The 26312-nt window shown below is 36.5% G+C and overlaps 1 protein-coding gene across 3 annotated transcripts in view; it reads right to left on the reverse strand.

The window, feature by feature from the left end:
* Positions 1–26312, reverse strand: part of Cpr (Cytochrome P450 reductase) — a 211896-nt gene that overhangs the window by 40809 nt on the left and 144775 nt on the right. For all 3 annotated transcript variants that reach the window (XM_090384146.1, XM_090384156.1, XM_090384163.1), the window contains exons 10-11: positions 12648–12829; positions 10452–10601 (exon numbers count right to left, since the gene is read on the reverse strand). In XM_090384146.1, the coding sequence (XP_090240272.1) occupies positions 10452–10601; positions 12648–12829 (332 nt within the window). The remainder of the gene's footprint in view (positions 1–10451; positions 10602–12647; positions 12830–26312) is intronic.

The following is a 26312-nucleotide window of genomic DNA, read 5'->3' on the forward strand; positions in this document are numbered from 1 at the left end:
CATTCCTCATTGTAATTCCTTAAAAAGAACAGATGACTTTTTTTAAATTGATTTGCAGGACATTAGAATTTTACAATCATCTTCTATTTCTTCAGGTGCCTCCGTAGCCAGGTGGGCAGGAGCAGCAGTGCTTAGCACACGCTTCTTGATTAGACTGGGGTTCGAGCCCGTCACCACCAAATACGGAGGATGTGGAAAGGTCAGGGAATGACCACCGCATATCCCCGGAGCAATATGGCCTTAGTTGCTAATGCTTCTAAAAACCAAATAACAACAACTATTTCTTCACACCTAGTCATTTTATGCAAGTCAAACTGGTCACTGGTGAATGAAAGTGCTCTACGACTAGTTTACAGAGCTGTAATTTGAAAGAGCAGCTCATACTGAGTTATGAAGTTTACTGAGTAAGTGACAGTGCTAAAAGAGAGAAACAACACCTATTTTTGCACAGTCAACACTCCTTGGCAAGCATGTAAAATTATGCATAATAAAGAATATAGCTCATATACAGAGCTGCATGACTATTATGGAGACAAAAACAAAACTTGGCCATTTTATGTATGAGAAATTCATGAATATTTCACATTCCTCATTGTAATTCCTTAAAAAGAACAGATGACTTTTTTTATAATCTCCCAATACAAAAGCATTCTTTTCTCTGATGCACACTCATTCTCACTTTCTCAAATTGAACATATACATGCAGTTACTCGAAGATGTGCAGTACCTGCAATGGAAATCATTCATTTTGTAGTATTGATAAATTCTTCACAACACTATTCAATTCTTGAGGAAGAACAGAAATGTAAAATTTAAAAGTGGCATATACTGTAAAATAATGCTATACATACTACAAATTTTTTGTTATAGCTCTATTCAATCTAGTTATAATGATGTTTGTCAGTAGTTGGTTTTAGCAGTCGTTTTGAATTAGACAAACTATTCAGAAGTCACAGGACACAGTTAAGACTTCAATTTCAAATAATCCATACAAAAATACATTTAAAATTCCATGTCACTGGATGAGGAATGGTAGCAACTTTGAAAAACATCATATTTAGAATAATCTGATATTGAATTAACAAAAATAATGTAACCTTAACAGCATTGAAGGATGCAAGGCCACTCCAACACCATTATATACATTGGGGTCTATTTAAGTATATTGTATTAAGTGTAACATATCTTTACAATTCAACCACATGTTGACAAATCTCTTACAATTTTCTTGTGAAGAATACTGTACCCCTGGTATAATACTTTTATGTAAAGAATTTAAGTCAAGGGCCTCAGTCTATACAGAGATTTGAGCAAAATTAATTGCTATCGAGTGCACCAATCTCATATTGCAGAGGGCCTTCATTATGAGATTCCTCAGTACTGCATTACACACTTTAAATATAAAGCACTGTTCCAATAGAGAAGAAGATTGCAATTTATTTAAAATGGATGTCATTCTCCACACTCACTTTTTCGGGTCTCATAGCTTTAATAAGATAAGGCCTTTGCCCTAAATTCTCTGAGCTTTTAAAACTTCCTATGTTAGCAAGCATCTCACATAGTGTGAATTTTAAATCACTGGTTTGCCACATTATTCACTTTTCAGCAGTGCTGACTGTCTACTGATAAGGCCCTCAAAAAGTGTCAAAATAAGTGTATGGGGAATGAACCTATGTTTTACTTCTTCCCTGAGCAACTCATGGTGAAGGATCTCCACAATGAAATTAATGCTATGTATCATATCATTACATGTACAGTTATGTTGTTATTGTGGGGATTTGATGGAGCATAAGCTGCTTTGGCTATAATGTGCCTATTCATTTATATTTATTGTAATAATATATGAGAAATCGTTCTAACGTGAGAAAAGGCTAAAATCAGAAATGACTAAAAACTCCAGCTTGCTTCAGAAAGTTGAAAAATTCAGGAATACTTGCACTATCGCCAATGACATTCTCTAGAGTTATTGGCTTCCTAAGGTTAACCAATGACAGTAGTGTTTTATTTCTGTCTTGTTTATAGTATGGGCATTCAATGAGAATGTGTTTGACAGTTAGATTTATAGAACAATGTGGACACTGTGGTGGATCACCACCTGTGAGTAAATGAAGGCGAGTCAAATGAGTATGACCTATTCTTGCTCTTGAAAGGACTATTTCTTCTCGTCTTGATGTACAGATACTGGAATGCCAAATTTTAGGATCCTGTTTAAATTGAAAAAGCTTATTATTTGTTTGAGAGTGCCATATTGCTGTCCATTCTGTTAGGCATGCACTATGAATGATTTGTGAATAGTCTGATGCTGGAACAGGGATATAGGTTAAATCTAAGGTAGTTGGATTTTTTGCAGCTTTATCAACCAGTTCATTACCAGAAATTCCGAAATGTGCCGGAATCCAGCAGAAGGTGATCAGTTGGTGGTGCTCTTCAATCTGCAGTAATAATCTTCTAATTTCATTTAGAAAAGGGTGAACTTTATCTGAGGAGTTACATAATGCCGTAATTGAGCTGAGGGAATCAGTGTAAATAACAAATTTTAATGAGCAGTCAGAACAGAGATTTTCTAAGGCTAGTTTAATTGCATATAATTCTGCTGAGAAGATACTGAATTCAGGTGGAAGGGATGCTGAAATAATTGTATTTAGGAACACTGCTGCTGCTCCAACATTTGAGTTCAATTTAGAGCCATCTGTATAAGTTGGAGTAAAATCAATATATCTGTGAGTGTTATTTTCCCCACTGGCAAAAGTAAGTGTCATAGGTCAGTAGAGGAGGACAAGTCCATGGTGGTTGAGCGCACATTACTACCTGTTGTACAGAATGAATGGAAACATTCCAAACCTGCATCAGTTCAAGAAGGCAAAGGCCAGCTGGTTTTATTATACTAGGCTTATTTCTGTAGAGGTTTTCTAATGGTGGATTGAATAGGTATGACTGAATTGGATGCGAGGAACAACCTTGTATTTTGACAGCATACTTCAGTAGCAGTGTTTTCCTACGTAGAGTTAGCGGGGGGGGGCCTCATGAGCATCCACGTAGAGGCTATGTGCTGGTGATGTTCTGAAAGCTCCAAGTGCAAAGCACTTGCTCTGGTAGAATCATAGACAGGAGCACCATAATCAAGACGTGATCTGATTAATGCCCTGTATAACCGAAGCAGGGAGGTGCAATCTGCACCCCATGTTAGGGGGGGGATAAAGTTCTGAGTATATTTATTAACTTTTTTAAACAGGAAGTATGTACATTTTTAATATTGTCTAAGGAATTTAATTTGTTGTCAAGGATTAATCCCAAAACTCTGATGTTAGTAGTGACTGGGAGGAAACATTGGAAACTTGCAGTTCAGGATCCAGATGAAGTTTGTATTGCCTACAAAAATGGATAGCAACTGTTTTCTGTTAGGAGAGTCGATTGCCGTTAAGGCTGGCCCATTTTTGTATTTTATTAAGTGATATCTGAAGCTGCCTTTCAATAGATCTCATGTTTTGGGAATGGCAGGAGATGGAAAGGTCATCCGGGTAAAGGTACGTCTCAACTGTGTTTGGAAGCTGTTTCGTGATGGAATTGATTCTAAGAGCAGAAAGAGTGGCACTCAGTACTGATCCCTCAGGAACACCTTCTTCCTGAATGAAAGTTGTAGAGAGGGAATTTTGGTATCTTACTTGAAACGATCTATTGTATAGAAAGTTCTGAACAAATATGGGAAGGTTGCCCCGTAGACCGAAAGAATAAAGATCACTAAGTAGGCCATGCCGCCATGTGGTGTCAAAAGCCTTTTCTATATCTATAGAAACCATTACTAGATGTTCATGTTTAACAAACACATTGTGAATGGCAAATTCAGCCTTGATCATGAGATCCAAGCATGACTTGTTTTGTTGAAAGCCATGTTGACTATGGCCCATTAGATGTTGTGACTCAATGATCCAGATGAGTCTACTGTGGACAGTTTATTCAAGGATTTTGCTGAGGCAGCATGACAGAGATATTGGTCTATAGCTATGGGGGTTGGATGGATCTTTTCCGGGCTTCAGGAATGCCAAAACAATAGCGTGGTGCCAAGAAGCTGGATAAACATTTTCTAAAAAAATACGGTTGTAAAAGACCAGGAGGAGGCACAAAGCTTTATCATCAAGATGTTGCAGCACGACATAACAGATCCCATCTGGCCCGGCGGCACCATTATGAGCTGTTTTAATGACATGCAAAAGTTCGGAATATTGTAGAGGTTTGTTATATGGTAGAATGTGGGTAGTTTGGAAGTTAATAGAATGTTGTTCTCTACTGTTTTTAATTCACTGGAAAGATGTGGTATAAACTGATGTTGCTGTGATTTCAGCAAAAGTATTACCCAAAGCATTAGCTATATCTGAGGGACTATATATACAGGGTGATTCACTACCAGTGCGACACAATTGCAGGAGGTGTAGGGGGCACAAAGACGAATCGGAATAACATAGCATTGCAGGGTCCGAAATGCCTTCGTCATGCAGTAGAGGACGTTGAACGGGAGGTCGCGTGAACAGTGATCCCACTGGAAGTCAGCATTTGCGAACCGTTTCTGTTGAAGAAACCAAGTAGCAAAAGTCCTCCGGAGTGGATAATCCGCAGGCTCCAATGATTGGACGTGTTGCAGATAGTATGAACTCATTTGGTTTGTTGACAGTATCCTCTGTACAGTGGATTGGAAATACTCAATCGTTGGCCTATCGCTCGAGTACTCTTACTCGGATTGCCTTCTGCAAGGCATAGGACATTCTCCTCATTGTCTAGCGTCCTCGTCGTTCGCTCTTGATTCATGGTACCGCTCATGAAACAACCAGTCTCACGTAACCTTCTGTGCACACGTGCGAAAATCGTATGATGAGGAGCACGCCTGTGCGTGAAACGTTCCTGATACAAGTGCAGAGCGGCGCGCCCGTTACAGTCCGCAGCTCCATACGAGAAGTGCATGTCGACCAGTTCAGCATTTGAATACTCATCCATCCTACTGCCTCGGGAACCGGTTCGCAAATGCCGACTTCCAGCAGGATCACTGTTCACGCGACCTCCCGTTCAACGTCCTCTACCGCATGACGAATGCATTTCGAACCCTGCAATGCTATGTGATTCCGATTCGTCTTTGTGCTCCCTACACCTCCTGCAAGTTTGTCACACTGGTAGTGAATCACCCTGTATGTTGCCCATTCCAAGAGAGGACTGGAGAAGGTATGGTTGGAAACTTACCAGAAAGCTGTCTGATTTTTTTTCCAAATTATTTTGCCGTCAGTGTTTCTGTTAATTGTTGATGCAAAACGGGTCCAGGATTCTTTTTTGGCTTGCCTTTGTATGAAATGTGCTTTTGCCCTTAATGTCTTATAATTTATCAGATTGGCTGTGATTGGATATTGCCAAAACAAATTCCAGGCTTTATTTTTTGCTTTTGTGCATTCCTCATTCCACCAATAATTATAATGCTTTCTGCCCGGGGGATTTGATAATGGTACTGTATCTTTGGCCACATTTAGGAGATGTGACGTGATGTAATCTGTCACATCATCAATAGGCTGGAGACAGATTTTTTTTCTCATCGAAAGAGATTGATGACTGAAATTTTGCCCAGTTTGCTCGGGTAAATTTCCATTTCCTGCAGGGTTTAGTTAAAGGAGCCTGTGTTATCAATACTTTGCATATGATTGGGAAGTGATCGCTGCCCATAGGGGTCATTTATAACATACCACTCTACGGTCGGGACCAGTACTGGAGAACAAATGGAGAGATCTATTGCTGAAGTATATCCAGTTGGGAGCTGAATGTGAGTGTGTGCACCAGTATTCAGTATGGAGAGGTTTAGTGCCTCTAAAAAGCTTTCAATGAGTCAACCCCGTCTATCTAATTTAGTAGCACCCCATAAAGGATGGTGCCCATTAAAGTTCCCTAATATACAGAGAAGTGGAGGTATCTGTATGAAGAGGCCTTCAAGTTCTTTTAAACAGTAAGTATGGTTTGGCTGTAAGTAGACTGAGACTAGTGATATTGCAATATGGAGAGTTATACGAACAGCAACAGCTTCTATTTCAGTTTGAAGTGGGATATGCTTAGGTGGAATCTTTGAATTTATTAAGATTGCTACACCACCATGGGCAGTATTTGCTGTATTGTGATCTCTTCAATAAAGGCAATAGTTCTTTATCAAAGGAGAAATTTGTGAGGTTAAGTAAGTTTATTGAAGACAAAGAGCAACTGGAGAATACCGGTTTAATTAAATCATGGATATCATCTGTGTTGCAACAAAAGCCTCTGCAGTTCCATTGTAGAATGAAGGCCATTATTTGTGTTTACTTGTTGTAGCTGTATCTGACTGCTTTTTTAAGGTGACTGGCTTATGTCATTCCAATTTTTGTTTGTCTTTTTTTAGGGAAACTGGCCAACCAGCGTCCATTTCTTCTTCTTTGGTATGAATTTCTAAAATTGAACCTTCCTATAGATGTGCCATCTGTGTCCATGGTTGTGTCCTGAATATTTTTCATTATATTTGAATTTGTAATATGTAGTGGCAGCACTCATTGGAGGAGGAGATGCCGCTGGTATTGTCAGAGAGTTTGGGTTGTTGTTTCATACATTTGGTTGTTCCTCAGAGAGGACAGTTCTAGCCCAATCAGATTTATTAGTAGGAACTGTGACATCAGTTTGAGTAGACTGTTTGGTATTTTTTTACTGCATTAGCATAGGAAATATTTTTGTTCATAGTAGGTGCAACTAGTCTTCTGACTTTGTTCTCAACTTTGTACTCTACTATTTTTTTTCTCAGTTTTCCATTTTTCACAAGTTCTGGAATAGGCAGGATGAATAGGCACCTTTGCAATTTGGACAGGTCATTTTTCGAGTTGTACGGTTGTAACGTGTGTGCGATCCGAGGAACCGCAGTTGGAGCAGACAGTAACTCCTCTGCATACAGTTTGTGAGTGGCCATACATTTGACATTTACAACATCTTAAAGGATTGGGAATGTACGGGTGGATACGGCAAAGTAAATAACCTGCTTTTACAGAGGAGGATAAGTTGGGCGTATCGAACGTGAAAATATTATTTCCGGTAGGCATAAGTTGATTATCTTTTTTAGTCATTATACGTTTTGCTTGAATTACATTTTGTTCCTGCAGTTCTTGGGTTATTTCTTCCTCTGTGACATTTAAAGGTCCCAACTGGATATGACACCCTTAGATGAATTTAGGGTGGCGTGAGGAGATATTTTTACTGGAATGCCTGCAAAGTTTGTTAGCTGTAAAAGTTTCTCCGAATGTCTGTGGTTCGTAGTTTCCTGATTGCAATCTCTTGACAGTCTTAGGAGATCCTGTAATACCTTCCAGATGTTTTTGTATTACAAAGGGAAATACAGGTAGTTCTAGACTTTACGAGTTAATTCATTCCTAGCGCGTGCTCATAAAACGAAAACTCGTAAAGCAGGAATTTATTTTCCATAGATATAAGGTTAAAAACAGGGGTTACATTCTCAACAATAAAATTAGTTAGCTAATTAGTTTATGTTTAAACAATGATTGATTTATCAAAAGAAATGAAAACTTAGCATGTAAAAGCAAGCAAATTATAATAATAGAGAAATTATTTACGACTTAAAAATGTTTATTCTTCATCATCATCAACTACATGCACACTCGTTGATTACTCATTATTGGCTCAGCACTCTGTTTGTTGCACAAGGAGTCATCTTCTTCAGAAATGTTTCAAGAGGCATGTTTCCAAGGTAAATCTCTTTTAATTATAAATTTCATGATTGCACGCATAAGCATTTTTTAACGGCACACACAAATTGCAACTAACAGGATTCATGTGGAGTAACAAGTTTATGAAACTTAAAAAAAAAAAAAAAAAAAAAAAGGAATGAAGAGAAGATTCTGAAATTTTATTTATGTTTTTTATATGATTGAAGATTTCAGTGAAGGGGAAACACATTTCACCATAATAACATAAAAACCTACACAATTCTGGCTATCGATACTTTTGAAAATGCAAGAAGATCGAGTTTACTACCCGTTTATAATTGCTTGCAGTAACAGAAAAGCCCAATAAACCGGAAAGTGCAAATTGTTTTTATTGTTTTATGCTAATGGAAAGAAATGTGTTTTAGAAAAATATCGCAAAGGCATTCAAAATTGATTCTTATAAAGGAATATATGATAACGATGAAAGTGTAGTGCATTTTAGTGATTTGAATTGGTAACTAATACAATTTACAAACCATGCTCACGACCTTAAAAATGACATTTTAGAGAGATAAATAGCTTAGTTACACAGCGAAAATTTCAACTTCCGAGATCCTGAAACGAATTACCAAAAAAGAATTTATTTGGTTCATATTATGATATTTTAACGATATGATGATGTCTCTGGAACAGATTAATATCGTAAAGCAGGATACACTGTATTTTATAGCTATTCATGTGGTTTCGAATGCAGTATTTATGAATATTTAACATTCATTTTTTGCAATTAATGTCCATATTTTTGATTTTGTTGATAATTGATACCTGGGGGGAAAAAACTCATAAACCGGGAACTCAAAAAGCGAAAACTGCCCGTAGTTTGTTCATTGGCTGACTAGTGAGGGAGTGGAAAATTAAAAATGATGGGCAGGGTTGCTCCATCTGATTAGTCTTCTGTCTCTTTGGATGATCATTTCCTAAGTCGTGATTGGAGTCATGATTAATGTAGGTGTCTGTTCTGGAGTTCGAAGGCTCTAACAGTGGATAATTATTTTCATCCATAATGGCTTCTTTTGGCCCTGGGGGTTTCTCCTTACCACCCAGGTTACCGGCCATGCCACAGGAAGACAAGAGTAGTGCCGCTTTGTGGCCAAGCGTAGAGTTAAGTAAGTCTATCTAAATTAAAGAAAAAGGTGCTTTCCTTCTTCTGGGCTCTCTTCTTATTTCTTTTAAGAAATTAGAGCTACTTAACAGAAAATTTTAATAAGTGCAAGAGAAAACAAAGGAAAACTCAGTCACTGGGAAGAAAAACACACGATATACGCACAATAATCACTTGGCTATGGAAACGCTAGGCATCCGGGGCCACATGTACAGTTATACAAGAATAAATTTATGTACAGAAACTGTTCAAGTTATGATGTTTGTACATATTACAACTGAATTAAACTACCAGGTGAATTGAGTTGTACAAATATATTAAAAAAATAATTATGTATGAGAAGAAGTCAAATGAAAATTAGAATTATTATTATTTTTTTAACCGATAACTACTTCTTTTAGTTAAGGTAAGTGGCTAGACTGTGGGTGATATTTTTCAAAAATATCAACCACAGTCTAGATACTTATCTCACCAGTACATTTCATTTCATTTTTTTTTTTTTTTTTTTTTTTTTTAAATAACAATAAGTCTTTTGGTTGGTGCTGGCAACCAAATTTGATGGTTTCCTTCATTTCAACATCTGTGAAGTGAAGTAAGTGAAAATGACATTAAAACTGCGAAACAAGAAGACTGGATTGTAAAGAGTATGATGCTCCACCACTTTCCAGCATAGTTTCAGGATGGTTCCTATAGTTTGTTTATCTCTGTGGGATTGTGCATTGCCATATAACAAAACAACACCATCAGTCAAAACATCTAATAAGTGTTGTGTTTTTTAAATAACATGTGTCATGTTACTTAAATAATTTAGTGAACTGATTGTTTTACCTCTACAAATGAAATGGAATGGCAGCAGTCCCTAAACAGAGCAATGGCATGAACATAATCCCACTTTGAAAGTTCTGAATCACTTCAACTGTTATGATGAGTGAGATGTTTCTTCCTACATAGTAACAATTTGTCCATTCACATATCGCAGGCATGGTATACAATTAATGGCATACATGATCAACATCTATTTTCTAGAACCTTCACTGCAATTATGCTCTCAAATGTCCAAGTACAAATTAGAGTAATATACAGACAGCTATTTTCACCTCTACTTATCAATATGCTAGATCTATGCACTCTAAACCTACAGTAAGAATAAAAGTGGATTTTCAAAGATTAAAAATATAGTAATATCTGTATTTACTCCACTATTTCCTCTACTTTTCAACTGAATGGCTTAAACTTTCATTTATTGGCAAATAGATTTAATTAATTATTTTCCAATAGGAAGGAGTCATTAATTCAATCAACTCTAGTCAGTGAATACTGATAACTGAATGAATATTACTAAAAATTTTTATAAATGTGAACCAAGAAGTACATTAGTTTTTTATCATAAACTTTCATCACTATATCATATCATTCTACAGAATTAAATATATAAAAATAAGAGACTTTACCTCAATGAATTCTACAATTGTTCACTTATATATATATATATATATATATACATATATATATATATAAGAGATTTATCTCAATGCCCCTTTGTAGAATGCTTACAGAATTAAATAATAAATTTGTAAACTGTGTACCTTGGGAGAAGAAGAGATTGAATAATAACGTGCTTGAAGTCGTGGCAAAAGCTCCAATAGGTGATCTAATGGAGGTTTCACAGAAGGCAAATCTTCAAGAACATGTATTATGCTACGGCAACTCTTTATTATCCATTCTGAGAACAGACTCTGCAAATAAAAAAACAAAATCACTTAATAATCATTAAAAAACTGTGTTATATGAAGGATGTAGTCATGCAAAAAATGTAATAGAATGGTAAAGAATTTACCTGGTTTATTGAAGAATAACAATACAACTATCGGGAGCTAACTAATTTAAAAAAAACATACTATGGTAGATATGAAGTACAGATAGCCTGCTTCAATAGCCACTGTCATAATCATTACTATATAAAAAGCAAGACAAATCCCAATGACAATTCTTGAGAATGGCAAAACAGATCACATAGTGAAATTATAATGTAAAAATCTTCCATAACACAAAATGCACTTGTCTGTAATTTGTAATAAAGTTATTCAGAGGATCAGGAATGCTAAAACAGATTAAGAAAAGTCCTTAGCTAATACTGCATAACAATGATTTCTTCACTCCTGTTAGCAGTAAAAGGAAAGGAATCGAATGTATTGGTCCACTTGATATGTGGTAAAAGTACCAATGATTTTGAATTGGCTGATGATAAACTGAATAAGCATTTTGCATCCACATGTGAATAAGTTTACTTATTCCTATGTCTATATAATACTAACCCCCAGTTAGTATTATATAGACAGTGGTCTATATAATACTAACTGGGGGTAGAATGATTTTACGATAATGGAAGCAAATTTATTTAAATTAAAAGTGAACAAGGAACCAGGGAGTTGACACATTCCCAAAATGAACAACTATTATATATATTAGAACAACAGCATTAAGGGTAGCACTGCCCTTCTTTGGGCCATTTCAAGAAATTCAACCTCTCTTTTTAGACGAGGTCTCCATATTTAACCCAGGGGCTCACATCTGGTTAGTATGGGCTTGGCACACCCAGGGTCCTAAGCTGGATATCATCATTTTTCTCTTTCTTGGTGATTCCCTTCTACTTCTTTCTCTCTCTCCACCCCCCAAGGTAACTTGGAAATATTCTTTTAGCTGGTGCAGTATAAGCCTGAGGCTTATACTGCAAAATCCCTTGAAGTTATTTTTTGGGTCTGTTTTGAATGATTTTTTTTAAATCTGAAAGAAGACATTTAGTAGTACACCACTCACTGCTGACAGTCTTTTGATCTAGTTTTACAATTTCTAAAAATCCACTTTTGCTGAAGTAAAAATCAACCATTTGTTTTTCAATACTTCTGGCTCAGCAAACTTGCTTGGGTGGATGGGATTGTTTGAGAGCCCAAAATGGTTGATTGTTGTTTTGTTTCTGGATCAAAACTGTATATCCAAGTTTCATCACCTGTAACAATATTATAAACAGCCTTGAATTTGCCTTCATCAAACTTTTTAAGCATGAAACAGCATCATTCGACATGAGCAACTTTCTGATCATTCAAGCTGTTAGGCTTGAATGATGAGAATCATTGAAATCAGAATGAATGATTGAGCTTTAAATGATCATTAATGATGGTATTAATTGCTGTTGATCCAATGCCCACTCTTTTTCTAAATATGTAAAGATGTGGGCATTGGATCAACCAATGCGTAATTCTTCAATCTTCTCTCAGTAAAAATCTTACCAGCTCAATTTTTTCAGGCATGATGGCCTCCCTCATTGAGGTTAATCTTCAAAATTGGTTTTTCCACATTTAAATTCATTGGATTCTTTAGCGGTTAGATTCAATTTAAAATCATAGAAAATCATGTGCATAAACTCTGACTTATGCAATCTAAAAAAAAAAAAGCAAAGAAAAAGCAACTTGTTAACAAAATTGTACCAGTCAGTGGTAACTATCTAAAGGATTTTGATGAAACTTGGCATTTGGGGTATATAAAGAATGCAGATTTTATTGGTACTATTTATTTTTATTATTTACAATTGATTGCAAAAAGTTTTGGAGTCATACTTGTATTTGCCCATTACATAAAATAAAACAGATAATTTTAGGAAACTTTTTTTTTTTTTTTTGTTAACAAGGCATCTATATTTTAACAGACCTATAGAAAATTTGAAATATTTATTGTTAAGTAATTTTGAAAACAATGGCATTATCAGAATTATATAAAGTACTTACTTTGCCTTCATCAGATGAAGAACTCAAAAGCTTTAACATATTTTTATGCTCTTCATTCTCAGCATACTCTGATATTTCCTTAAGAACATGTGTACGTGGATGACTTGTGATATCCACATAATGCAAAAGAACAGTCCGATAAGAACATGGGCAAGGAAAAGGATGCTTCTTGGTACTATCCTCTAAATCACAAACAGCATTATAAGTATTTATTTTCCTGCTCTATGGTTTAAAGAAAAAAATATATAAAAAAATATAAAAGTGTGCGCACATGCACACACAATTTACACATAAGTAAATATTTGTATGAATGTTTAATTATCTCCAGTTTTAATAGGCTTTTTAAGCTTTTATTTTATTCCATTTTTAAAACATCATTTTCCTATTTTATATGTTATTATTAGGTTTTTATTCAATGCAAACCCTTGCAGCTTGTCTGTAGGAGTATTTCCTTACTGTTTTTGGTTGGAAAGGCAACTATTTTTGATTGTATAACAACAGTTAAGGGTGAGAGAGTAAAAAGTTATTCCTATGATTAATGGTTCTACAAAAAAAGCAAAATGCCCATATGCACAACCCTCCTGGCATATAGCCATCCCATGATGGTCCTATGTCAACCCCTAACTACCACCCAGCGATGGATGCAAAAGCCAAAGCTAAAACAGGTCCACCTCCATAGTTTGACAAAGATGAGGAGTAGATATATTGAACACAGTGCATCGAGTGTGGCACGGAATAAAGTCACTCACGTTCAGATCTTAGGCTGAGGGGTTGGTTTGAAGTGTTAGGGGCAGCTCCCACGGACAACAGTGGAGCAAGTGGGCAAGACCACCCAGCCCAACCAACTGGAAGTGCTTCATGCACAACTGTGCTAGTAACCACCCAGGAAGGAAGAAGACCCCAATGCATGAAGTGGAGCATACTATGAAGTAATGAAGCTAGAGACAGACATGAAAATAAATGTACAGGACAAAACTACACACCAAATGGTTGGAACAGAAAATCAAGCAGGATGTGAGTGACCAACTACAAATAACAAATACAGACACAATGGAATCAGAACTGGAGGAGGAACAGAAAGTACAAGTACTACAACTTGGAGCAGCCGAAGTGGAAACAGACAAGATTGCGATATCCAGAATAGAAGAGTGGAAGAAAGCTCTAGCAAAATTCAAGGGAATGGACCCCACAAAGACCCACACCATACCAAAGCAGAGACTTAACAGAATCCTGTGGCCAGTCACAGATCATCACAATACACTATAATACTGGATTATCTCAACATCAACAAAGTAACACTAGACACCATCCACACAGCCATTTACTGTGCCATGATAGCAGCCATCATAATGAATGGAAGCCAGAGAACAATATAACACAAAATGCAAAGGCAAGGAACCACCAACCTGGGAAAGAACGCTATAGCAGAAGACAGAAGAGCTAAAAGCGAAGATAGGCCAACTGACTCAATACCAATGAGGTAAGAGAAGTAAGAAGCTGATCAGAAAAGTGAATGCCATTCTCAAGAAAGACAACATCCACGAGGCCTATAACCAGAAGATTGAAGAATACCTGGACACACTCACACAGAATTTCCTAACACTCGGTTGTTGTTGTTGTTGTTGTTATTTGGTTTTTAGGAGCATTAGCAACTAAGGCCATATTGCTCCGGGGGGATATGCGGTGGTCATTCCCTGACCTGTCCGCAAACTCCGTATTTGGTAGGCGCCTCCGTAGCCAGGTGGGAAGGAGCAGCAGTGCATAGCACACGCTTCTTGATTAGACCGGGGTTCGAGCCCGTCACCACCAAATACGGAGGATGCGGAAAGGTCAGGGAATGACCACCGCATATCCCGGAGCAATATGGCCTTAGTTGCTAATGCTCCTAAAAAAAAAACCAAATAATAATAACCGTATTTGGTGGTGACAGGCTCGAACCCCGGTCTAATCAAGAAGCGTGTGCTACGCACTGCTGCTCCTTCCCACCTGGCTACGGAGGCGCCCTAACACTCGGTAAGAGGCTTCACCAATACAGGGAGAGTGCCCAGAGGAAGAGACAACCGGATATTTGATGAAATCAGAGAGCCTTCTACACGAAAAGTGGACAGGAGGAAGAGGGCAACAGATCTCCTGACCAGAATGCACCCAAGAAGTTCTGGGATAACCTGTGGAGCAGCGAAGTTAGCCATGATGGCCACGCTCCCTGGATATACCTAGAACAGAAGAAAACAAAGGACATACAAGAGATGATAGATTCAGGAAGAAGAAATACAACAGTCAATCAGGAAGTCCCACAACTGGCAAACCCAAGGAATAGATAACATCCACAACTATTGGTACAAGAAGTTCAGCTGCACATACACAAGCACATAGTGGAGCAGTACACTCGGATAATAAGGGCACCATGACACAATACCAGAGTCTCTGATTCAAGTAATCACCTACCCGAAGGCTAAGGACAAAACCAACACAAACCCGGCACAGTACAGACCAATTACCTGTCTCCCAACAATGTACAAGATCCTGATTAGTTGCATAACTAAAAAGATATCAGACCACTTGGAGAACCAGAACATCATGGCTGAGCACCAGAAGGGATGTAAGCATTATTCATTTTCATTCATTTATTTATTTATTACACACAATTTCCAATTTCTAGATTATATACATCAATTTATATAGTATGAATCAGAGCTGTAATGCTCAATACGTTCTACGTTGATATTAATATTTGCAAAATAATAAGGAGTTTACCTCAATATAGTACTTAGAACACTTCCGTATGATACTCTCCAGAAATTAAACCAAAAAACTTACATTAGAGTAACAAATAATTAAACACCAATTTAACACAATTAAAAATCAATTTAACGCAATTAAAAATATTAAAAAGTATCTAACGAATATAGATTCCTTTTCGAAAATTTTAATTTTTAATTGCATTAAATTTATTTTTAATTGTGTTAAATTGGTTTTTAATTATTTGTTACTCTAATGTAAGTTTTTCAATGTTTTAAGTTTAATTTCTGGAGAGTATCATACAGAAGCGTTCTACGTACTATATTGGGGTAAACTCCTCTTATTATTTTGCAAATACATCAATTTATATACATTTAATTTACATATATTAATATGCTCTCTGTACAATCTTAGTTCATGTATATGTAAGTGTGTATTTTCTTGTATCATGGTGGCACCCAGGCATAAGCCTATCTTCACCTTGGTAACCTGTATTATTGTTGTTGTAGAAACTATGTATGTCCCACAGGAGCTAGTTATTGTTGGTGACTCAATTGTCAGGGACCAGGGTATGCCTGCCAGGTGCAAAAGTTGATGATGTTGTAGAGCAGATATCTTTTATGGGCACAAAAGGTGATATTGAGTACACGTTGGCAGTAACGGCATTAAGTGAAGGAGATCTGCAGATTTACTAAACAAGTACAGGTCAATGCTGAAAAAAGTCGCAAGTTATGGTTCAATTCGAAAGTGTCTGCAATCCTGCCCAGACACGATAGGAGGGAGTATATGATGAGAGCCTTGTCAATCAGTTTGGCTCTGGAGCGATTATGCAAGGTCTCGTGGGGTAGAATTTTTCTCAGTGTGGTCTGTGCTTGTTAACGAGTGATTGCTTCTACACGGATGGGATACACTTAAATAGAAAGGGTGCAAGAATGTTTGATGATGCTACCAAGGTAGGTCGAAAAACTGCTAGCTTGAGTGGGGGGAATTCACAGACTAATAGGTTAACAGTAGCCGCAGGCAGGGGTGGAAATGATTCTTGCACTGCTTCTATTGGAATGAGCAACAGCAACCCGGAAAGCCAGTTGCTGGGGATTTCAGGAACTGTTGGGGGTCATGAAACAAGTAAATACATGGGCTGTGTTAGAGTAACTAAGAGTAAGGTGCATGTAGACTCGTATGTACACTAATGCTAGGAGTATAGTAAACAATTTTTAGTATAGCAAACAAAACTGATGAATTTGCAGTGCTGGTAAAGACATCCAGGGCGGATATTGTTGGGATATCAGAGACGTGGTGCGACTCAGATATAAGGGATGCAGAATTGGAATTTGGGGAGTACAGAAAGGACAGAAAGGGAGGAAGGGTTATGCTGTTAGTTAAGAAATACATAAAATCTAAGGAAGTGTATCCAGTTGACTTTGGTGGACAGTGCAATGTTGAGTCAGTTTGGTGTGACATAAGCACTGGGAAAGCAAAAATGAGGGGAGGAATTTGTTATAGGTCTAATGACTCTGATGAATACAATGAACAATTATACAGAGAAATAGAATCGGCCAGTAAATCAGAGTGTCTTATAATGGGGGATTTTAACTTCTCAGATATAGACTGGAACTTGTGGGTTGGTCACTAGCATTGCTTTTGTGGATTTATTGGATGATTGTTTTCTACAGCAGCATGTTAGAGTGGCAAAAAGAGAGAGTAACACTTTGATCTGATTATCAGCAGTGATTATTCATGCATTAAGAATTTATAGATAAAGGAACCACTAAGTAGCAGTGATTACAGTGTACCAATGTGGGATTTACATAAAGATGTAACTACCATCAGGGGTAAAGGGAAGGGTTTTTGCTTTCATAAATCGTGACTACAGTGGTCTCAGAGATTTTTTAGGTTCTATACAGTGGGACCAACTGATGATGTTACCATCAGCAAATTCTAAATTGGAAACATTCAAGGAAGTCATTTTGGAAGCTACTAGGCTTTTTGTTTCTACTAAGAAATGCTGCACGAGGTCCAGGCCGAATGGATATCAGATGAACTAATGAGACTCGTGGCAGAGAAGAAAAATGCATGGGATTCATATAAATTGTCAGGCGACACAGAAGACTATGGTAGATACAAACTAGTCTGTAATCAAGTCACAAAGGAGGTTATGCAAGCGAAGGCAGATCATGAAAAATCTTTGGCAAAGGATGCAAAGAAAAACAGCAAAGACTTCTTTACTTATATAAACTCTAAAAGGATGGGGATGAATCAGATTAGTCCACTTGATATCAGTGGTTTGACTGTAGATCATCATTCTCAGATAGCTGCCGAACTAAATGAGAGTATTTTGCATCTACATTCACACATGAGGAGTTATTCAAGGAGGAGAGGGCCAGATGTTTATCAGACTCAAACAGAGGGCTAAATGATTTTGTAATAACTGAGAGCGAAGTGGAGGAGATGTTGAAGTTAAACATAAGAAAAGCACCTGGAGTGCATGGGATCTATCCAGTTATATTAAAGGAAGCAGAAAAAGAAGTAAGCAAACCCTTAGCCATAATTATGAGAGCATCATTGAACTCGGGGGAAAGTCCCCATGGACTGGAGATGTGCAAATGCATCTCCAATTCACAAAGGGGGATCAAAGGGTGACAAGTAATTACAGACTTGTTAGTTTGACTTCTGTTTCAGGGAAAACAATGGAGTCACTGGTTAAAGAAGCATTGCAGGATCATTTAGACAAGACAGCAGTAATAATTCAGGCACAACATCAAGGGGAAGTCTTGTCTGACAAATCTGACTGGATACTATGATATGGGGCATGATGGTCAGTCTATTATTTTGATATTTTAGTTTTTTGGTAGTTTCTTTAACCCTTTTTTGGTGATATTTCACGTCTTTTGGAACTGGTACCTTCAAGGGCGGTACCGCTAAATTATTTATAATTGGCATTATTTAAATTTATATCGTTTTTTATTAATTGGGTTTAATACTTAATTGACTAAATTATACAGGGGATTATCGACTACCTTTTTGTCCTATTATCTCTACTTTCCCTTCCCTGTTTGTTTATTTTATATTATTTTGCGTTTCATTTCGCTCTGCATTATTGCCGTACTACTAGCTGATGATTTTATTTAAATATCATATTTATTTTAATTATCAGATATATATATACATATATATATATATACACACACACACACACACACACACACACACACACACACACGTTTAATTGTAGATTGTTATCGATTAATGGTATTTTACATATAAGTATTATTGTTCATACAATTTTGTAATCAAGTTAGCCTAGATTAGGTTATCTTCATTTCATGTGGCATGTACATTTTAAGTTAAGAGAAAAGTATAACACTAAACGATAATGATTTTTCATAGCATTTTGCTATTGAAAACATTTTTATCTGTAGCAAGATAAATCCTAAATTCTGTATAAATTTATATAATAATACTACATCTTAAAGACTGTACAAATTTATAAAATAATATGACGTATTGCGATTACATCACGTGGCTGTCAATCCCCTACTTCATCGGGGGCTTTGAGTGGATTGACAGCCCTTTTCGATGTAATGCTTCATACTTACTCATTTCTGTCTGTACCTATACCAGTTTTGCTATTTTAGTTTATATATTCAGGTTCATTTTCTTAAAATTATTTTATATTAGTTTCTTTCTTTTTTTTTTTTTTTTTTAATTAATACTTGATTTTTATTTATTTAAATATTACTGGTTTATTTTTTATCGATCTCTTCAGCAAACTGTGATAGGGTACACAAAGCCCAACGAGTAAGTATTCTATATTGTAATGCTACTACTTACTTACTGTTGTACTTCGGTGGAGGCTGTTGAGTAAAAAGGGGGTTTCCCGCCTTCTGTTTTGCTTTTATGGGTGGCTATTTTTACAGCGCAGTCGCACTACTTAATTAATTACTCTGTGTGCTGATGGCGCATTGGTCTAGATCCCCGATTTTCTTGCCAATGCATTCTATGGAGTTTTGTTGTTGGATGGATTATATAGGTTGTGTTGATTTCTAGACTAAATCTTATTTAAATGTGTATATACATTATTTTTACATGTGTTTTTATACCCTACCATGGAACTGTGCCGGTAGCACTTTTCTAAGGCGTAACAGCACGTATATGTCCAGTGGTAAGGCTATATGTACATATATACAGCCTCTTACTATGGTTTTTTTTTTGGGGAGGGGGGTTAAATTTGGTAATAGGTTGTAGTGCAGTCAGGCGACGAGCCTCGCCTCAGCGCAATAAACCTTGTCAACATAGGGATACTTTTTCTGAGTAAATACTGTTTGGGGTGGTGTTTTCTAATATTTGCGTATATAGCAGTCTTTATGTGATACCTGCTGTATCGCTTGGGAATTTTGTTTATATCCAGGGTTTTGATGAGCTTTAGTATTGCCATATTTACGCTATCTATGTTGTTGCATATTTTTAAAAGTCTGTTTGTTTGGTTTCTTATAGTATTACCGTGTGTATTCTTTGCTATGTTACTCTCCCAGTGTGTGAGTTTTATTGCTTTGAAATTAAAATGGTCTCTTATCATGGTGATGTGTAAATATTTGGTCTGGTTTGATGGCAATTTCGCTGTCTAAGTAGACAGCTTGTTGGTTGTTATCCGTATTTGTACATTCAATTTCTAAGTCTGTTGGGTAGGTTTTCTTTGCTATATTTGTAAAGTTGTTATGGTTGATCACGAGTACGTCATCTATATATCTGTAGAATTTAATATTTTCTGTGATGTTGCCTTCACAGTGGTGTAGGTAGAGGTTAGCTATGGCACTTGAACTGCTGGATCCCATAGCTATCCCCCTGCATTGTATATATGTTTGCCTCCCATTAGTATGTAGTTGCCTTTGACACTCTGATTTTTGTGAAGTCATTCCAGTACTGTTTTTTGCATTGCAAGATATTGTGATATTTTTGGTAATATATTTGTAGTACTTCTATTAGATTGTCGTGTGCTATGCTTGTAAAGAGGTTTTTGAAATCGTATGTGTTTATACTTTTTATACTATTGTTATGTTTTTTAATGTTGTCTAGATATTCTATGTTGTTGTTGATAATTCTGGTATTCTTGATTTCCTTGGTGATATCTTTTAATTTATCTTCCATGATCTTACTGGTATACTTGATGTAACTATTTTTTGCCTGAAATAATGAACCTTTTTCCTGTAGGCACCTTGTGATATTTTGGAATCCAGTATATGTAGGGGTATTGCATCCTGTCTATTTTAATTTTAAGTTTTTTATGCATGGCCAAAATTTTTTTGCTGATGCTGTTTGGATTGGTGTCTATGTACTTGTATGTTTCATTATTATGCAGTTCCTCCTTGATAGCTTCAATGTAGAATCTTTTACAAATAATGCTGAAGTTATTGTTTGCCGTGTCGGTTCTGGTGATAACAAATTTGTTTTGTATTTCTTTAATTTTGTTGTTGATAGTTCTTAAATTTAGATGCTTGTTACTTCTATAATGTTTTTGCTTTTTTTTTTTTTTTTTTTTATTTGGTAGTTGTTGGCGCATCGGCTTCTGTGGCCATATTGCACCTCCCAAGGTTTTTGCAGTACTTTGATCCAAGCCCGAGGCGGGAATCGAACCCGCGACCTTTGGGTTGGCGGGCAGGTACTTTACCCACTCGGCTAATGTTTTTGCAGTGTCATGTTTTTCCTGAAATGGTCTAATATGTTTTCAGTATTGGCGTTTATCCAGCTTTGAAATGATTCTATAGGTTCGTTGTTTTTGTATGGTGCTTTGAATGCAAATTGTAGCAGATCTGTGTATATTGATTTTTTTATATATTCCAGCCTAATTGGGGTGTTGGGTCTGAATTTTGTACCCTTTTTCATTGTTTCTCTTAGTGTTTTGTCTTTGATGATATTGAGGTCTCCTGTTACTATATGCTTGTAATGCGTGTTGATGAATTTTTTATATCTACTTTCCTGGCAGTGACATGGGTGTTCTTCTTCATTCATTTTATCAATGGTGTTTTTGTAATTGCAGATAGTTAGTCCTATTGGCTTGGTGTATCTGTATCTAATTTTTATTTGTGTGTTTTTGATGGGTAAGTAACTACTGTTATTATTAATGATGTTACCGATATTAACTTTGTCGTATATACGATTTTGGTATTTTATTATGGAGTACTCTTTTTTGGCGTGTTCGTTGAATTTTATGCCTATTCTAAATTTGAATATGTCTTCAAGTATATTGTTGAGGTGTATGTTCTGGGTTTTTTGCCTTTGGTATATTTTGCTGAGTGCTCTAAGTTTACTTTTTTTAATAGAGAATAGTGTATTGTGTATATTTTTGATGTTTATGGGGTCTGTGTCCCATTCTGTTAGGAGTTTTTCGAAATCATTGATATTTAATGGTATTTTGCAGTTGTTTTTATTGTATTCTTGTATTTTTCCATTTTTAATTCCGTTATGTTGCCATTTTTTACTGATCTAGAATATGCTATAAGTACATGTTTCTGGGCTGGTGAATGCGAGGTTCCTTCCGTTAAATCGATTGTTCAATCCATACGGATATAGGGATTTATATAGTAGAATGAATATATTCTCCATGATTCCTCTTTGTGTGTTGTTATTGATAATGGTCAGAATGGCAATGGATGCGTTGGTGAAGTCATGCATTTGGAAACGTCTGTATTCGATTTCATTGATGTATTTGTCTGTCCTGTTTTGCTTGCCGTCTTTTGCGGCGTTTTCATCGTATTTGTTTATTTGCGATCTGTGAAGGTTCATCCGAAGGTGGAGCTCTGTACTTGTTTGTCCAATGTATTGTATCCCACATTTCCTGCATGTAATTAGGTAAATTACGTTTTTGGTATGACAGAATGTTGGCGCGTCTTTAGAATTATTATTGTGTATGCTGTGCATGTTGGGACAGGTTTTACATAGTTTGCTATTGCATTTTTTGAATTTGAGTTGTTCTATTTGTTGCGTGTGTATCCCGATATCTTCATTTTTTAGTTGTTTAAGGTTATTTGTTTCTTTGCCTATGTTTTTATTCCCTAGTGGTGTGGCGGCATTGTATGCTAAGTGACCACTGGACATATATGTGCTGTTACGCCTTAGAAAAGTTGTACCGGCACAGTTCCGTGGTAGGGTATAAAAACACATGTAAAAATAATGTATATACACATTTAAATAAGATTTAGTCTAGTAGTCAACACAACCTATATAATCCATCCAACAACAAAACTCCATAGAATGCATTGGCAGGAAAATCGGGGATCTAGACCAATGCACCATCAGCACACAGAGTAATTAATTAAGTAGTGCGACTGCGCTGTAAAAATAGCCACCCATAAAAGCAAAACAGAAGGCGGGAAACCCCCTTTTTACTCAACGGCCTCCACCAAAGTACAACAGTAAGTAAGTAGTAGTAGCATTACAATATAGAATACTTACTCGTTGGGCTTTGTGTACCCTATCACAGTTTGCTGAAGAGATCGATAAAAAATAAACCAGTAATATTTAAATAAATAAAAATCAAGTATTAATTAAAAAAAAAAACTAATATAAAATAATTTTAAGAAAATGAACCTGAATATATAAACTAAAATAGCAAAACTGGTACAGGTACAGACAGAAACGAGTAAGTATGAAGCATTACATCGAAAAGGGCTGTCAATCCACTCAAAGCCCCCGATGAAGTAGGGATTGACGGCCACGTGATGTAATCGCAATACGTCATATTATTTTATAAATTTGTACACTCTTTAAGATGTAGTATTATTATATAAATTTATACAGAATTTAGGATTTATCTTGCTACAGATAAAAATGTTTTCATTAGCAAAATGCTATGAAAAATCATTATTGTTTAGCGTTATACTTTTCTCTTAACTTAAAATGTATAGGCCACATGAAATGAAGATAACCTAATCTAGGCTAACTAGATTACAAAATTGTATGAACAATAATACTTATATGTAAAATACCATTAATCGATAACAATCTACAATTAAATGAATATATACTGGCGCGTATAATGTACAATTGGCCTAAGGCAAAATAACAATGGCATTAACGCTGCACAGAAGAAACATAACAATGGCATTAACGCTGCACGCAAATCTTAAAGAATACATACATCCAAACATAATAAGCACATTATATATATATATTATGTTGAAATTAAATTGACTTCTTTTATCAAATAATTCCAAATTATAGTGAAGTGAGGGGCTGTTTAAAGTAATATTTAAATCAAGGAAGTTTGCATGTTGATTACCATTATTTTCTTTATTCAAGATGAGATTTCTAGGATATATAGTTTTTGCAATAATTTCAAAATGACATTCAGAACCAGGATGTCGTCAACGCATCAAAATGCATAGAAATTATGGTTTGGATTATCACGAGTATAAAGATCTCTGTAATAATATAGAAATAAATTAGAGACTATGCTAGAAATTTGCGAGCCCATGGGTACTCCTACAGTTTGTCTATAAGTACATTTACCATTATAAATGTAATTGTTGAGAATACATAGGTTAATATAGTTATTCCAAACAACTTCACCTACAACAAATTGAGAGTAGGAGTGTGCTATAGGCCTATTGACTCTGATGTGTATAATAAGAAACTGTACACGGAAATAGAGTGGGCCAGTAAATCAGAGAGTCTTATAATGGGGGATTTTAATTTCCCAGATATTGACTGGAATTTGTGGATTGGTCACTCACACACTAGCAAGGCTTTTGTGGATTTATTGGATGATTGTTTTCTACATCAGCATGTTTGCGAGGCAACTAGAGGGAGTAATACTCTTGATCTGATTATCAGTAGTGATTCTTTATGCATTAAGAATCTACATATAAAGGAACCACTAGGTGGCCGTGATCGCAGTGTACTGAAATGGGATTTACTCAAAGAGGTAACTACTATCATGGGTAAAGGGAAGGATTTTTGCTTTCGTAAAGGCGACTACAATGGTCTGAGACAGTATTTAAATTTTATACAGTGGGACCAACTGATGATGTTACCAACAGCAAATTCAAAATGGGAAGCATTCAAAGAACTTATCTTGGAAGCTACTAGGCTTTACATACCAACTAAGAAATATTGTTCAAGGTTTAGGCCTAAGTGGATGTCAGATACTCTAATGAGACATATGGCAGAGAAGAAAAATGCATGGGATACATATAAATTAATGGGTGACACAGAAGCCTATGATAGATAGAAGCTGGTCTGTAACCAAGTCACAAAGGAGATTAGGCAGGCTGTTGTTGTTGTTGTTGTTGTTAAATTTGTTGGTGCATCGGCAACTTAGGCTATAATACACTATTAGGCAGGCAAGGGCAGATTATGAGAAATCCTTGGCAAAGGATGCAAAGAAAAACAGAAAAGAGTTCTTTTCTCTAGAGAGAACTCTAGAAGGAAAAGGATGAATCAGATTGGTCCACTGGATATTGATGGTTCAACAGTTGAGGATCCTGCTCAGGTGGCTAACAAACTAAATGAGTATTTTGCATCTACATTCACACATGAGGAGTTATTCAGGAAGGGGAATGCCAGAGGTGAAGTAAACTCTGGCAGTGAGCTAGATGATTTTGTAATAACTGAGAGAAAAGTGGAGGAGAAATTGTTGAAGATAAACATAAAAAAGGCACCTGGAGTGGATGGGATCTATCCAGTTACATTAAAGGAGGCAGCAAAGGAAGTAAGCAAACCCTTAGCCATAATTATGAGAGCTTCTCTGGACTCAGGGGAGGTACCCATAGACTGGAGATGTGCAAATGTGACCCCAATTCACAAAGAAGGATCAAAGGCTGACACAAGTAATTATAGACCTGTGAGTTTAACTTCTGTTCCAGGAAAATTAATGGAGGCACTGGTTAAAGAAGCACTGCAGGATCATCTAGACAAGATTACAGTTACAGCTCGGACACAGGATGGTTTTGTTAAGGGAAAGTCTTGCCTGACCAATTTGATTGGATACTATGATGCAGTCACAAAAGAACTGGATGCAGGAAATAACTTTGATATTATATATTTGGATCTTAGAAAGGCTTATGATACTGTTGCACATGGAAGACTGCTACACAAATTGGAGCAGTGTGGCATTGGAGGCAAATTGCTGCTATGGATAAAGGGATGGTTGAGGGGGAGAAGACAGAGTGGTAATCAATGGACACTGTTCATCGTGGACTAATGTTATTAGTGAAGTCCCTCAGGGTTCAGTGTTCGGTCCATTATTGTTTTCTGTATTTATAAATGATATTGATGATGGTATATCAAGCTTAATGTCCAAGTTTGCAAATGATATAAAGGTTGGGAGGGTTGTTAAGGACACTACTGACGCTATTCTGCTGCAACAGGATCTGGAAAGGCTGAGCAGATGGGCTGAGAGGTGGCAAATGAAGTTTAACATTGACAAATGTAAAGTGCTACATATGGGAAACAGCAACCCCAGAGCAACGTATCAACTCTGTGGTACTACACTGACAGTGGTAGAGAATGAAAAGGACCTGGATTTAATTGTGCAGGCAGATATGAAGTTCTCTGAGCAGTGCAGATGGGCTGCAAGAGTAGCTCATGGTGTCTTGTCAATGATATACAGGAATTTTTCTAGCAGAGATAAGGAGGTGATTAATCCCTTGTATAAGGCAATGGTCAGGCCACACCTTAAGTACTGTATACAGGTCTGGAGGCCTCATTTCAAGAAGGATGTAGAGCTGCTGGAACGAGTACAGAGAAGGGCAACAAGATTATTGAATGGAACAAAGGGTTGCTCTTACGAAGAAAGGCTTAAGTTTTGTTAATTACAGTGTCTGGAGACTAGGCACCGGCGAGGTGATCTGATAGAGGTATATAAAGCCTTGAATGGTTTGAGCATGCTCAATGCTGATGGGATTCTTCCTCTTGCTCAGAATAATCACC

Source organism: Mastigoproctus giganteus, chromosome 1 (assembly GCF_048544385.1).
Source record: "Mastigoproctus giganteus isolate SK-2022 chromosome 1, ASM4854438v1, whole genome shotgun sequence".
Taxonomy (NCBI): Eukaryota; Metazoa; Arthropoda; class Arachnida; order Uropygi; family Thelyphonidae; genus Mastigoproctus; species Mastigoproctus giganteus.